The following is a 16,940-nucleotide window of genomic DNA, read 5'->3' as shown; positions in this document are numbered from 1 at the left end:
GTGAATGCAGTCACTGTGATACCACTCCTCCTGTCTGTAGCGAACCAAAATATGGTCATCATTTTAAAACAAACAGAACGTGGATTTGTCCAGAAACACTATCTGATGTCATTCCTGTCCCCTGTGATGTCGTTCCATACACCATTAGCATATTTCTGCACATTCATCGAAGGTCGCTGGAGAAGTGGATGACATGCTCGTAACACATGTGATAATGAACAGCAACTGACTTGTCGCCCCTGATGGTGTATGATATGTTACGCTGTTCCACTGTGTTCCAGAACCAAGGAAGATGCAGATCTGTCCTGGAACTCCATTTGGATGAGGTGTTTAGCTTCTCGAGGGGTAGTCTGTGTGGTACAACCTGAGCCATCTCGTGTTCTACGGCTTTCTGTGATCTTGATTTAGGTTTCCCATAATTTCCCTAAATCGCTTCAGGTAAATGTTGGGATGGTTCCTTTGAAGGGACATGACTGACTTCCTTCCCCATCCTTCCCTAATCCAATGGGACTGATGACCTCGCTATTTGGTCCCTCCCAACAACCAACAAACTAACCAGTCCATTATCTTCAGTTTATAGTGACAATGAGAGCCACAGGCACATTTTATTGGTAGGTGGTGTTGCACTGCAGTATTGATGTTGACATTGAATCTGGGGCCTGACATGTTTCAAATGCTAATTATTTCTGCATAACATACTAATGGACATGTCCCGTGAATATGAACATCCTATTTTTAGTAATTCAAGGTGTTCTGCTTTTTCTGATTGTGAGTGTATATTTCCACTATGAATGGCTTCCAAATTATATATTCTGAGTAGTCTTCATAGAAAGCATTCAACATGGTTTTGCAGCGTGTCTTGTCCTGTGCACCATTTACAGAGCTACAGCTCTCCTAGTCGATTATTTTAATTCCGTAATGTCACACACATCTCAGTCAGTGTGGTGCCCAGAGGTATATAGGCCAATGGCCTCGTACATTGCTCATCCAGTGGAACATATTCACTCTATGGGTTTGCCTATCCTTGGTCCACAGGCATCCCTTCTCGTGGGGGCTAGTTACAAATATCACAAGAGCATCATGTGTTCTGAATGTGATACACTATCTGTTACAGGTGGCACCAGCCATGCTTCCAAGCAGCATGCACATCAGGAAAATAGTGGCGCTGCTATCAAGGAAACAAGTACCTTCCACACATCATGTGCTCGCGAAAATCCTTCGGCTTGCTGGATATTTAAAGTGGAGTGCAACCTCCAATGGCAGCATTCAGTTCCTGTCAGTTTTGAATCAGGAGCTGGCTATACCATATAGCCCGTCAGTTGGAACTCGACAAGGCCAAGCTCAGGTGCTCACACCTACACTGCACTGTTTCCCTACTGTTTCACGGTATGCTGCACTGTGTGTCCCTTAGGGCTTTTTCTCCAACAGCTATTCAGCATAAGACTCCCCACCTGGAGTGGTATTATACCAGTGAACTTTGTTTCTGCTACTCTTATGTGATCACGCACAAGCTTAGTTGTTATCCCAAACCACACTTTATTGTGAACTTGTGCTATGAGTAAAATTGTTCTTAATTTCAACCTGGGAATCACCACTCACTGAAGTGTGCATCACCCACAGTGGATTCAACAATGGTGATAAGGATGGAAACTTGATCTCTGCTTCGTTCTTGTCCCATTAAGGTAGACATTCCTTCATTGTACATTTTGGATACTGTTTCATGTGAACGACTTCAAGCTGTTTGTACATTTTTTGCATTTTTGCGAACTATGTGTACGTGGATCACCATGTGCAGTTTACTATTCCCTTTATGTTTCTGGATGTCACTGCCAGTTATGAAACAATGTCACATGGGAGGGTTTATCACTGATGTAACTGTCTGTGGGGAAACATAGTCATTGGGACAGTTCTTCATGGGTAGCTGGTGTCCATTGTCCATGTGTCCGCTGATCCTACATCATACGTAGCAGAAGTACCTCCTCCTGGCTCTAGTGACTTAACTGGCTCCAGCGTCATATCCTCGTCTCGTCCATAACCTGCTCTCCACCTATCTCCCAGTGTGCCCAACATTCCTGTAGCCATGGTCAATCCTCCTCTCAAGGGTGGTTCTGCCAGGTTCCAGGCTGGATACAAGGCTACTATCTGTCTACATTGTGTCCTAACTCAACCATAGCCTACCCGTTGCCCACCTCCATCCATGCCTGACTTATGTTTCGCACGTTGCAGCGGTGGTAATCCATTCTCCCAAGGTTGGTGTCATCTAGACATCCTGTGGAAACAGGATTGAAGTCCACATGCTGCTAGCGTCAGGAGCCAGCGACCATTGTTGTCCTGACCAGCTGTCACATCCCCACCCTTCTACCATGCCTGATACTGTCCTGCCATTTCGCTCCTTCACAATGGAGAATCAGCCATGGTCAACCTTCCTCAAGAGTGCGGCACAACCCAAGATACATCGTGTGGCCCCTCCAACACCACTCTGTTTTCACTGAACCTGACCTCACCTGCTGCCCACTCACTGTCCGCTCTAGCCACAAGCACAGTGCTGCTTCTGTCCTGCACCTTTGTCATGGCGATGCACCCATGGGCAGCCTCCCTCACAAGGGCGGTGCACCATCTCATCCAGCACTGAGGTTGCCGCTTTCACTCCTTCCTGCCGCACTTGATGCTGTGCCCACAGTGCCGCAGACATGGCCAGCTCTTTGCACTCTGCACAATGACTCAGCTGCTGCCCAGCCATGGCTCTTTGTCAGTCGCACCCGAGGCTGGTCACGTTCTGTACCATCACCTTGGTGCTGCCACAGCCAGATGCCCTTTGCAGTGTGGCAATACATTTTCACTACTGTCAGTCCACAGTCATACTATCATCCTCTGGCACCACTACAGCTAAACCCAACGCTATTCTCCCATCGTTGAGCACTATGCTGCCCACCAATATGCACCGCTGCTTCAAGGTGAAGTAGCCATGTCTTTTGAGGACAGCATAGCACTGTGTGTTTCTTCTTGTGGGTATACACATCCATCTCTGTAATGTAGATTCTTTCCTCACTACTGCGCATGCTGCAGCAATGCCCTTTTCGCCACCTCTGGTCTCCCTCCAGCCAGTGGTTCAAATGCTGCAATTCACACTGTGACGACGAACTTTCTGTTGACCTGGGCCATTCTTTAGCCCATGTTTTTCTTGTACCCCTGTAACGCAGTGGTGTTGAGCTTCCCACAACCCTGTGGTGTCTATCCAACTTCTTCCAATGTCCTCGTGCACGCCTCATTTGGCGACGACTTTTTCACCACTCTGCATGCCCTGCCAGCTTGTGTGTACTGGCCACAGTATTCTGCGCTACTCCTCTAGGGGCATAAGCCACATTTTTGAGCAGCGTCTGCATCAGGAAAGTGGCAGCATCACTGTTGAGGAAGCAAGTTTCATCTGCACGTCAAGTGATCACAGAGATCCTTCCTCCTCCTGTATATTTAATGTGGAGTGCAACTCCAATGGCAGCATTCAATTGCTATCTGAGTTCTGGGCTGAAAGCTGGCTAAGCTTCAAAGCCTATCAGTCAGAACTCACCAACACCAGCCTGGACACTCACGTCTACACCACACTGTACTGTCAATGTGTTGCTTCATGGTATGCTGCACTGTACAGCCCTACAGATGTCACTCCAGAAGCCATTTCAGAATGAGTCTTCCCTATGGGCTTGGTATTACACCAGAGCACTTCGTTTCTGTCAGTCCTATGTGATCATGAGTGATCTTTCAGTTGTTAGCCTGAACCAAAATTTATTGTGAACCCATGCTGTGAATGAAAGTGTCCTTAAGTTAAACGTGGAAATCATAACTTACTGAAGTGTGCACTGACAACGGGTTTCAACAACACAGAATATATTTTGTTTGGTTCTATTATATTGATGTTAGATGCAAGTGATCAGTAGCAAAAACTGTGCAATGATAGATAAGGAATGGTGGATTTTCTGGATCTGAGTCACACCTCCAAAGTTTTGACAGTCTGCCTTACCAGACATCAACAATACAAATAAGAAGAAACCCCCAAATAAGAAATCTGTGACTTAGTGTATTGGCACATACATGTGTTCAGTGTTTCTGTTGTTGCTGCAAGGAAAGCTGTCTCCCACAAGCTTAACTTCTGGCAAGTCAGTCATCCACCACCCACAGACAGAAAAAAATGCATTGTGAATACAGCCAGAATTTTTCCATGTGCTTGTAGTTTGTGGTGTGTTGAAGAAATTCCTAAGGTAGAAAGTAGTCCACTCTAGTGCAAATGTAATGGATGTAGTCAGTTTTTTGTTCAGTCAACATCCCTCTTCATAGACATATTTATTTTAATTCTCTCTTTTCCAATGAACAGAAAATCCACATTTTTTTATTTACGTTTTGTGGTGGGATCTGATGTTCTTTGAAATAATTCATTTTTCCTGTTGTGTCTTTGCCTAATGACATTTTGACCTTACAGGCTCTGGAGCAAGAAATATCCTATCTGTATAGTGTTGCATCAAGCTGCTAGTAGTGCAGCGAGTGTCATGAAGGAAACTGGGGAAGAACATTCAGAATTCGAGAGTGACTCAACATTGTTTTTTGATCCTATAAATGAAAATTCTTCTTTAGGTGAGTAAAATATTTCAGCAGTGTTTGATGAATGTGTTTTCTTTTGGTATACATGATTTCTTAATGACACAAGAAAATTCATGTATCAGAATGAATCTTTCACTTTGCAGTGAAGTTTTGATGTAGATGTAGTGATAGAAATATTCTTTTAACAAAAAAGTAAAAGACTCTCCAACACAATTCACAGTTCTCATCACTAAAACTATTGTTGAAACAATAATCTCATGGAATGCAGTTGGCTTGCCAGGCTTAACATGGCAAACTTGCTCCTCTTGTGTTCTTAAAATGTCTTTGTAATTAATTTATCCTTTATCCATAAAAAGATACATTGTAATGTAATTGGATAGATAAAAGACCTACTCACCAAGCAGCAGCAGAACACACATACAAAAAAGGTTTAACTTAGGCAAGCTTTTGGAGCCAGCGGCTCCTCCTTCTGGCAGAAGGGTTGAAAGGGAAGAAAGAGGGGTGAATGGAAAGAAACAGGAGAGGTTTAAGAAAAGGGATAGAGTTTGAAAAGTCACCCAGAACCTTGGCTCAGGATTGTCTTACCAGACAGTATGAACAGAAATGGATGATAGTTGGGGACTGCACCAGATGAGATTTGAAAACTTGAGAGCTCAAAGGTGGAAGACAGGGTAATATGCAAGACTGAGATTGATGCTAAAACAATGTGCACTAGTTAAGAAGAGTGAAAGCCAAGTGCATTGCATGCTCAGGGTGACACTTATTGAACTATATGAATAGAAAAATGTAAATTAGTTACAAACTATGGCATGCACTCACTTTATTCAACATGTAAATGTCACTACTGATATTAGGATCTAGGTTATTACACGTTTTATGCACCTGCCATCATTGGTGATGATGTGGCACAGATGAATAGTGAAATTCTGCATGGCCCGCTGAAGTGTCGGAATATGGGTGCCGTTGATGACCTCCTGAATGGCTGTTTACAGCTCAGCAATGGTTTTGGGGTTATTGCTGTACGCCTTGCCATTAATGTTGCCTCACAAAAAGGAGTCTCTTGTGTTCAGATCTGGAGAATATGGCGGCCAATCGAGGCCCATGCCAGTGGCCTCTGATTAACCCAGAACTAGGGTTTGGTTCCCAAAGTGCTCCTCCAGGATGTGAAACACTCCTTAGAAAGTAACTCCTCGAGGCCAGCTAGGATTGTTCAAATACGACTTTCTGTAGAGAAATGTTTGTTTGGAAAATTATGAGTTACTCCAACAGACAATGTCTATCCTGCTCTGTTTTCATGAGGCAGAAACTTTTGCAGAAGTCTAAAATTAAGAAATTTAGTTATACTTTTGTAAAATAAATGTAAAAATAGTGTAATTTTGAGGTTTTGAATTTATGACATTATTCTGTCTTGCACCAAGGTACATTTAAATACACAATTTTTTATATACCGACTGGAGTATCACATTTAGTGTATAAATACATATGTAATAATTATATGGGAAGTCTATATAAAAATGTAAGTGTTCGTTTCTTCAGAATCTTAAATCTCAGAAAGTTCTGCACCAATTGCTTCAGTTACACATTACCTTATGGCCACAACCTTTGTCAGAAACTAGAAACACACACAATTCAGTTTCACAAGCAAGCACATCATGCACACCTGAGCGCCATCTCCGGCAGCTTGGACTGGAATGTAAATGTAAATGTTTGTTTGTTCAGAATTGTAAATCTCTGAAAGTTCTTCACCAATTGCTATGAAATCTTGTCACAACATTGCTTTCGAATAAGTGTGTGTTTTTATATACCTATTCTGGTATGCCACATACAGTATGTAAATGTATAAGTAATAATTAAAGGGAAACCTGTATAAAAATGTAAATGTTAATTTGTTCAAAACCTTAAACCTGTGAAAGTTTTTCATCAATTGCTTCAAAATTTGACATAATGTTGGATTCGAATACACACGTTTTTATATAACAGTTAAACGTTTTACGAAAAATATCTAAGTTCTTGACCGGTTTACTTCAGATTTTCACACAAGACTCTTTAATGAACAGTCAGACAAACATGAGCTGTATGTTTTTAATATATATAATGTATAACTATATATGTAATATATAAAGGGAAAATATTGTTACCAAAAATTTCAAAAAGTACCCAGCCAATGTGCTGCAAATTTTTTCATTAGTATAATCAACGTTTGGATAAATATAGGATTTATATAAATTAATGTAACATTGTTAGCAAACAGGATAGTTGTATTAATGGCTTATCAGCTTACACTTAGAATAATACTACATAATCTGAATTTGCAATAATCATAAACAGAGCTCAAGGTCAGAGAGAGTGGGGAAGAGGAGATGGACAGAGGGATGGGAGTAAATGGACATAGAAAGTGGAAAGGAGGAGATGGATAGAGAGAGGTGATAGGAGGAGATGGTGAGAGAGGGGGGAGGAGAAGATGGACAGGAATAGGGGGAAGGAGGAATAGGTGGGCAAAGAGAGAGCAAGGAGGAGATGGACAAAAATGAAGATAGGGACATAGACACAGTGCAGCACAAGATAAATTAACATTTGAACAAGAAAAGGAGCTATCGTAACTAAGAAAAATGAATAACCACATTTGTATAAACCCGAAAGCAGGAGCAACAAGAAATGTACTTTCACATCATAAATAAGAGAAAACAAAGTGCACTTCGGTGATGCTTATTAAAGTAACTGATATCCAGGCTATAAACAGATATAAGTGGATTGAGTGTGTAGGTACAGTCATGTTCTGATTGAGAATAATGTGCATTGTTATTTCACATTGGAAACACTGAAAATGATTCCATATGCCTTTCATAGATGGCTTACTGTGAACATCATTAAATTTATTAATGATGGGAAAGGGAAAGGAGTGGCAGTGCTGACCTAGAGACGAGGTGGTGTAAAATCATAAAAATGTTAATGTGAGGAAGATGATGACATGCAAAAATCTGGAACAAGTGATATGTTGCTGAGGAGATTGCGCATGAGTATCCTCTCCCTTCAAGTAGAGAGAATGTGCTCACAATAAATGTACTTTAATAATGTAGATAAGTTTACTGTTAGGTTACAGTTTATATAATACTAAGAAGATACTGGAGTTGAAGGCCAGCAAAGTAGTTCACAGAAAAAGTGTTCTGCATATAATATTTGATTTTAAAATGTGTCAGATGAAACGAATGAGAAATGTGAAGGACAAGATATAAGCTCGAAGAGGACATAGTATCTTAAATTCTTTACAAAAACACAGTGCAACAGAACTCTGTCAGTGGTTTATTTTGATGAGCCAGGGATTCCGAAACATTATTCTGACACTAGGTAGCACAAGTATCATGAGTATTGTCAAATAGAAGTGCCAGTAATTTTTGTTGTACATTTAGTGCACAATGGCACTCCACTTGTAAATATGCCAGAATTTATGTTGTTACTATGTTCATATTTTTTCTATCTGCCGTAGGTGTAAGCATAGTGGTGTACAAGGGCAGGGAAGGGGGAAGAAGGTTGTTCCACCTGGCTTACAGTGTACTGCAGGTCGAGCTGTCAGGACTTGTTAGTGGGGATCCAGGGCTGCCGTTAAATTATAGAACAGGAAATTAGGTAAAGTAAAGAGAATATATTTCATTGTACGGTATACAAGGGGTGCGCCCAGGATTGCAAGTTACCAGGTTTAGGCCAATCTAGGAGGTCGAACAACAAATTGAAATGGGCAGTATGGGCAATGGAAGGGGAGGCGTTTCATGTTGATTGATGTTGGTGGCCGGCATAGAATGCAGAGCCAGAGGCTCTGCCTCCCAAGAAAGACATCTATTCTGCTCGAGGTATGGATCACAAGAAAGTGAGGCAACTGTGTTCTGCATTGCAGAATCCTCCAGATTCCACAAACGTGAGCTGTTTCCCATGCACTCTATTGGCTAAAACCGATGGTGTGAATTTGCTAGCAGTTCCTGCAGAGGGCTCAAGGTGTCTCTTGTCAGTAGCTTTAACTGGGAAGAACTGTCTCAGTCCTGAAAAATAGGCAACTTGTGTCACATAGGCACAGCCAAAGTTACTCTGGAAGAAAACTTGAAAAGATTTTATTGGGGCCTCTGAAGTAAAATTTCTTAAACCAGTTCCCTAAAATATTCCTTGATTGGCTGCCACCCTGTACATTCCTTCCCCTTCCAGAGGAGTTTTGACTCAAATTGTTTACAAAAGAGTGTCAGTCACTCCCCAGAAAGATGGTTTGCACTTGTAGTGGCCTTGAAGCTATAGGAAGGATCTGTTATAATTGTTTTCATTTAGTATAAGTGGGAATGGACTTACATGCAGTCAGGTTTATCAAATTTCTTGAGTTAAGGAAATAGTAAAATATTTACTTGTCAAATTTTGTGCAGAAATACAATAACTTCTGTAATTATTAATAAACTATTCTCCGTAGCTAAAATTACAACTAGAAATTCAGAAGGACAAATCATAACGTCACTTGTTGGATTATCAATTGAAAATGAGGATCGCTTACAATCTTATTTTTTCCTCTAAAATGGCAAAGTTCAAGACAAAATCTGTCCTTCCAGCTGTTCTTAGAGTATACAGTTTTCAGATTATCAGGGGACCTTCATTGGCATAACACAAGCTTGTAAAACAACATTATAGGCATGGAGAAACACAAGGCAAAACTCTAGAAAATGTAATTAAAATGTGTGTCCATAGTGACAAAACAGCTAAAAGTATCCTCGTTCTATTCATAAAACTTCACATAAAAGAAGGAAAAGAATGCAGTGAGTTTATGATCGGTTGATGAAATATGAAAAGATTCACTGCTAGAATGTGGTTCTGTGTGACAGATGCGCACGCACTGTTTGTGACAAATGGGAGAAGAGCACATGGCTTGTCCGGCGGGGAAGGAGAGATGTGTGTGGTGTCGACAAACTTTAATGGTGCTTCTCTCTGGTAGGGTGATCAAGGGGGGTATTATCTGCAGTGTTACGCATGTCTTGTGGGAGGGGAAAAAGTGGAGAGGTAGGGATGAGGAAGTGCGAGAGGTGTGAAGGGGAGGTGGCACTTTCAGCACTCAGCACAGCAGATGTATGTTCAATAAGGCGAGCTTGAAGAAAACGTTTATTGAAGTACAGCAGTTGGTGTGTACCAGTGGTATGACACTAAGTACACACAAAAATAGAGTAAGGCAATGCTGGCTAACAGACCATCAAACACCAAGTACAGAGTGACACCAAATTTGTACATGAAAGGTTCTTAACTTTGTATGACAAAACTAAATGCAAGGCAGCACAGTAAATGATGTTTAAGAAGGCTCAGTTTAGATTGTCATTACAGTACTTGTTTCAATTTTGAAACAGAAGTACGATGACTTAGTCCGTCTCTGTGTCGATTTTCAGCAAACACAAAATTCAGAAAAAGCTGGGCATCCATTTTAGGACTTTGTTGTCTGCATAAAAACTGCAACAGAGTCGCCTCAAGAGGACAATAATTTTGATACAGAAGGACCAAGGTGCGATAAGGAATACTGCAGGTTCAGATGAAAATTACGCTGGTTAAGGCAAGGGCAGGATAGACACATGTCAGAAACGTTTTATAAAGAATAACTGAAGGGAAACAGTAGTTCAATGGACATCACAATTAAAAACGTGCAGTCATTTTTAACTCTCTGTGACAGCTTGAACGAAAACAGGGAAATAAATGCTTGTAAACTGACAGTGGACTTAGCTCCATCTGCCAAGCAGTGGATCATTAATTACAAAAGTTAGATGAAAATTCGAAGTATCGCAATCTATTGAACAATAAAAGACAAATAGAATAGATGCCACAAAGAGGACTGCATATTTTAGGCTTGACAACAAAATGAAACATTCGACAAAGCAGACTTGTAATAAGTAGCATTGTATAAAAATTTTAGTAAGGTAAACTTGGTGTGTTTCTTTGAAAGACAAAACAAAAACTTTGTCAATAAAAGCAAAATTCTGCAACAAAACTGAATAATGCAAATGGCTTAATTCATCAAATGACAAAGACACATACAGTAGATGAGAGAGCTTACCTTGAAACACCTCCAAATCTTGAGAAATACTTAAAACTTTCATACAATACTAATAGGTATGACTTGGGCCATCTGTCTCACAAAACTATTAACTGTTCCTTACAGCACTTAACATTTATGTCCTGTATAATACTCTAAGTATATTTCACTCAAAACCTATGCAATACATGACTTATAAATCAAATGAAAATTAGACTTAATTTATGACAGTCCAGATGATGAAAAGGGACAGAAGTGGTAGCATGTGGGGCACGTCTGGCTTATCACAAGGCGACAACTGTGCCAGCCCACGTGTTTGCACCATGCGGTCTCTGCTTGTAGTAAGTGTTACGTGATAATGTAGCCTGCAATTTAAATGATTCCAAAAACATTGTCTCAACTGGAAACTCGCTGTGCAGTAAAATGACTCATGGTTAACGGTTCTGATCTGACCTCTGGGGCACCAGCATAAAATAGATTGTTTAACATCACTGAATAATCTTCTCTCATACAATTAGCAACATAATTACCATTCATTGTATCCTCCTCAGCTTCCACAACAAAATATTATCTGTACAACAGAAATAACATTACTTAAAACAACTCACACAGGAACTCTTGCCTGTGCATAATTACCTTCAGCCACATGACCCACAGACCTCTTGCCTGCTCACAAATAACTTCAATAAAACAACATCGTACATCACATCATAACAACAAAACTTCACCACACTCTGGGGGATAACAGCCAGAAGTCGTCATATCCTCTCTTATCAACTTACAGGGGTACAACAGATCAATCTTCCTTCATCATTCTTTATAACTCTTATTACGGTACGTGACGTAATACATCTTAACTTTGTACATTGAGTTAACCAGTCAAGCAACTACCACTTACAAAAAACAGAACGCGTGGACAGAAAAACAATGGAAGGTCGGGAAAGAGAATGTAGAGAGATAAGAAAGAGAAGGCAGAAAAAGTTTAATCCTTTTGTTCTTCAATCTGGCATGCCACACAGTGTCCTGTCAGCTTCAGCAACACAAGCGCTAATCGTGTAATTATGACTGTGTGTGCACTTTGGGCCTAAAGTCGCCTAGTAACAACAGTAAACAGTGGACAGTACCATGATCGTCAGAACCTAATGGTTTGCTGCTTTTCTTATAAGGCCTAGACATTGATTTTGCATCTGTGTCTGGTCTTACAATAGAAACAAACCCCTAACAAGGTAAAAAGATTTAGTGCGCCAACAATTTCAGAAACCTTGCAGATGCAGTATGCAGGCACAGGGGGCTACAGAACCCTTAAATCGCTCATGTCTCTGGAACGAGGAGTAGGAACCTACTTTCATCAGAGGGCACAGAAATGATGCTTATAGGAAAGGTACAAGAAAAAAGAATTGATTATGACATGAAAATGAAATTGAAGAAAATGCCATGAATGCGTGGGAGACTCTGTGGTTGCTAAACACATTGTGCAAGCTGCACATCTCTGGAGATTAAGCAAAAGCTCTCAAAAATATGCCTTAAAAATCTTCTCATCATTACAACTAGTCATGGCATACTTTGATAACAACACAGTTTAAAATAAATATAAGAACTTTACAGATGCAACAGAAGTATATGTATAAACTAACATCCAGCCAACATACATCCGGGGGGGCGTATCTAGAAACAATGACACATTCCGTGTACTCACAATAACTACACTCATAAAAATTTAAGACAGCATTGCCATAGTATATTTTACACTTACACTGCAATCATCATGTCATGATGCATAGAATGCGGCAGCAGCGGTGGGGTGGCGGGTGAGGGCCGTTCACACGTGGTACCTGTGTAGCAGCGACACAGGCGGCAGGGCGGCTGGCTGCATGGTGCTGAAAGTACTCGCTCTGGGCGTCAGAGCCAGGACCCTAATGGAGATGACAGCAGGGAGCTGACTGGTGGTGAATTGGGGGTGGTGTCCCTGGGCGTCGCGGCGGCAGGTGGGCTGCGCAGCTGAGTGACAGAGGCAGAGCCCGTGATGTGAGCATTTCAGCTGGAACATGGCAACAAGGCTTTGTGGCCTGCCACACTGCACTCAACAAACTGGCTTCGTCAGTAGGCGATGCATCTGGGTGACACACAGCTGATGGGCAGCGGCAGTTGCAGGGAAACTGTGTCAACTATGAATAACTTGCCCTGCAGTCGGTGACCCACAGCAACGGCATGGACACATTGTGCATTTTCCTTTCATGCTTCCATGCCCGGCTCAGAGTTAACTAGCGGCTACGTCGAATCTTGGGGCTGGAGGGCATGCAGCACACATGTTTTTTGTGAGACATGGCTTGCTGTACTCGGTGTACATGTGTTGGTGCAGCACACTGCAAGAGGCAGGAAGTAGGCACCCAGGTTGACCTCGTAGAGGAATAACAGTGGTGAATACTGACCAACCACTCATCTTCAAACATGAACCGAAAGTAAGTAGCCCCATATGGACAGAATGGTGGGAATGAGTCATGATTCTGACACCATTGTACATGGGCCGGAAAGGGGGAAGAAGGTTGTTATATCCAGCTTATGGCAACAATGTACAGAAGTTTGAATGGTCAAGACGATTAAATAGGTATCCAGGTCTGCCCTTAAATGATAGAACAGGAAATTAGGTAAAATGAAGAGAATATATGTCAGTTTATGGTATCAAGGGAGCATGCCTAGGGTTGGAAGTTATCCGGTTTAGGCCAGTCTGGGAGGTCGAACAACTAATTGAAACGGGCAGTGGAAGGGGGAGGTGGTTCGTGGTAATTGGCCGGTCATGGAACGCAGAGCCAGAGGCTGTGCCTCCCAAGAAAGACATCTGTTCTGCTCGAGGCCTGGATCACAAGAGAGCGAGACAACTGTGTCGTGCACTCCAGAATCCTCCAGATTCCACAAGTGTGACCTGTTTCCCATGCATGCTATTGGCTAAAACTGATGGTGTGAATTCACTATCAGTTTTTGCAGAGGGCTCAAGGCATTTAGCTTTAACTGGGCAGAACTGCCTCGGTTCTGAAAGACAGGCAACTTGTGTCACATAGGCACAGCTGAAGTTGCTCTGGGAGAAAACTTGTATAGATTTGTTTAGGGACTTTGAAATAACTTTTTTTTAAACCCATTCCCTAAAATATTTCTTGACTGGCTGACACACTGTAGAGTGGTGCTGTGAATGTAGCTGGGATTTTGTTTGATCTTACCAGATAAAGACTTATGATGATCCTCTTGTAATAATGGAGAGTTGTAATGAAGTACATAGTATATATTATGGGCAGAAAGCAAGAGAGTGATTAATTAATTAACATATAGACACTAAGAAATAGACATTCTGATATCTGTGTCGAGAGCACAAAACTGATGTTAGTAAATAATATAGTGAACAGTGAAAGAATGAAATGCTACATACTGGCAAATCATTTTAAATTAAACAGCAGAAAAGCAGAATTGCATAAAATTTGTGAAAATAAACTACAGATGACATAATTCATTTGTAAAATACACACTGAAGATCTCTAGCGATGGGTTACCCCCCCACACACCACCCACCACCACCACCACACAGGTTACAGTTACTGCAAAACATCATCTCTTATAGCAGAGATAAAGTACAAACATTGATCATGGAATATTAAACTCTTTACTCATGATATACAACTTTTAAGAGCCACAGATGGATATAGGTTGTTTCTTGTATTTCAAAAAGCCTAAACACTGACAAAAAGCACTGCTCAGCACAACATGCTCGAATTCAGGGGTTGCTTCACCTCCAACACCAGCTTCTTTGAATCACATAAATGGTAGTTTTTCTTGAAACACATACATCAACCCTATAATCTTCCTGGCCTCAGCCTCCACTAGCCCCCAGACCACACCAGCGACTACTCTTGCTCCACACCCACCTCTCCCTCTGCACCACATACACCTCCACCCCTTCCTCATTACCATACCTCCACTCATACTGCTCTCACAAACTCTTCTCCACAGTCTCCCTCTTCATCAGTTCTATCTTCTTGTTCCAATCTAATCCTCTGACAATATGCACTATGTAAAACTCGATTTGCCTCTGGCCGGAACAAGCCACACTCTGATCCTGTGCTCCTGCTGCCTCTCCCTCTTGGGAGTCAGCCACCCTTCCCCAACACTCCTTTCCATTCCTCATCTGTTTTCTCTCCTTGGCTGTGTGTGTGTGTGTGTGTGTGTGTGTGTGTGTGTGTGTGTGTGTGTGTCGCTTGCTCTATAGCGTGAACCAGGGTTTGTCTGAACGCTATCAAAATTCTCAATTTTGTTTATGTGCACATAGATGACTCAAAACTTCATCTATTTGATGAGTTTTTACCCTCACCGCTTAAATTATTTCTGATATGAGAGTGACGTGGAAGTAATTTCAAGTGTCCTCAAGGAAACTAAAAGTACAACTATTGTTTGTGTTATGTATTAATCATGTAACAGATAACACAGGACTGTGAAATTAAATTTTTATTCAAGGCTTTTAATCCTGAAGGATGATTTTTGTTAATTGCTGGCCTCTGTAGAAGAATTTGAAGTCAGATTTTGGCTATCCTACATGAGGAAACAGTAATAATGATATAAAGAATTGTTATATTTATACAGTATTAAGACATTTTAATATGTTCGTAAAGAACAGCTATACTATTAACCTGTAAAATGTTTATACATACATCAAAAAAAGTTTTGCATCACCTCAGTTCCAAGATTTCTGGAACCTGTATAGAAAATTGGAATGGAGATCAACATAAACATCATTTCCGCCCTTTTTATTGCTCATGAAAACCATACATTGCCTGTTGTACCTCCGTACAGCTAGACCTTCAGTGGTGGTGGTCCACATTGCTGTACATACCAGTACCTCTAATACCCAGTAGCATGTCCTCTTGCATTGATGCATGCCTGTATTCGTTGTGGCATACTATCCACAAGTTCATCAAGGCACTATTGGTCCATATTGTTCCACTCCTCAACGGCGATTCAGTGTAGATCCCTCAGACTGGTTGGTGGGTCACCTCATCCTTAAACAGCCTTTTTCAATCTATCCCAAGCATTTTTGATAGGGTCCATGTCTAGAGAACGTGCTGGCCACTCTAGTCGAGCGATGTCATTATCCTGAAGGAAGTCATTCCCAAGATGTGCACGATGAGTGCACGAATTGTCGTCCATGAAGACGAACACCTTGCCAATATGCTGCCGATATGGTTGCACTATTGGTCGGAGGATGGCATTCACATATCATACAGCCATTACGGCACCTTCCATGACCACCAGCGGTGTACGTCGGCCCCACATAATGATGGTGAGGGAGGAAGTCAAGAGAGCCATGAAGAAAATGGATTTTAAGGCTTATACTGCATCCTAAATTATTCAGAGTTATCAACATATTTTCCACCAAGGCTTTGAAATCTGGGCGTTTCCTAGTCCCTAAGAAATTGTCACACACATCCTAAATCCTACCCAATCCAGTCATTCTTCTTGTGTCAGTACCTTTTCAAATATTCTTTCATTAACAACAGCCTCAGTCAAAAAACAAAATTTGGAACTTATATACTTAAAACAATCACCATCTTCAGCCAATGCTTTGATGAACTGTTTCATGATTTCCAGTTTAAGATGAAGATGCAGCAGGATAATTTTCTCTCATATCACCAGAAATACTTTTATGACATTTTTCTCCCCAGAATTCATTGTTGTTCTGATAGGCCATTATATTCTACTCCTATGCGATTCACGTGCATGACTATCACAGAGGCACAGGAAATAAGGAAGCATTGTAAAGCCTAATTGTTGTCCCAGCAGCATTCCTATTACTTTCTATTTCGAATAGTTTAATGCCTTCAGGAGAACCTCCATATTTTCATAGGTTTCTTTTAAGTGCACAAAATAAGCTCTGTCATTCATCCGTGCTTATTTCGTATATGCAGATGTACGACCTTATAGATAAGGTCTATAAATAGCCTCCATCATTTGTAAAATCCAGGACGGAATGTAAACATATTTTGAAAAGGAAAGTTGCCATTCACCATACAGCGGAGATACTGAGGTGCAGATAGCCACAACAAAAAGACTGCGCGCGCGCATGCGCTCACACACACACATACATACACACACACACAAATGCAACTCACACACAAATGCAACTCACACACACATAACTGCAGTCTCATGCAACTGAAGCCACATTGCGAGCAGCAGCACCAGTACATGATGGGGATGGCAACTGGCTGGGGGTAAGGAGGTAGGATAATAGGGTAGGGGTGGCGGATAGTGCAATCCTGCTGGGAAGCGCATG

The 16,940-nt window shown here is 41.4% G+C and overlaps 1 protein-coding gene across 2 annotated transcripts in view; it reads left to right on the top strand.

Annotated features, from left to right (window-relative positions):
• The window catches only part of LOC124802758 (testis-expressed protein 2), a 314,369-nt gene that overhangs the window by 153,015 nt on the left and 144,414 nt on the right, over window positions 1-16,940 (top strand). For both annotated transcript variants that reach the window (XM_047263750.1, XM_047263749.1), the window contains exon 6: window positions 4,469-4,620. In XM_047263750.1, the coding sequence (XP_047119706.1) occupies window positions 4,469-4,620 (152 nt within the window). The remainder of the gene's footprint in view (window positions 1-4,468; window positions 4,621-16,940) is intronic.

This window comes from Schistocerca piceifrons, chromosome 6 (assembly GCF_021461385.2).
Source record: "Schistocerca piceifrons isolate TAMUIC-IGC-003096 chromosome 6, iqSchPice1.1, whole genome shotgun sequence".
Classification (NCBI taxonomy): Eukaryota; Metazoa; Arthropoda; class Insecta; order Orthoptera; family Acrididae; genus Schistocerca; species Schistocerca piceifrons.
This window is presented reverse-complemented; position numbering and strand designations above follow the sequence as displayed.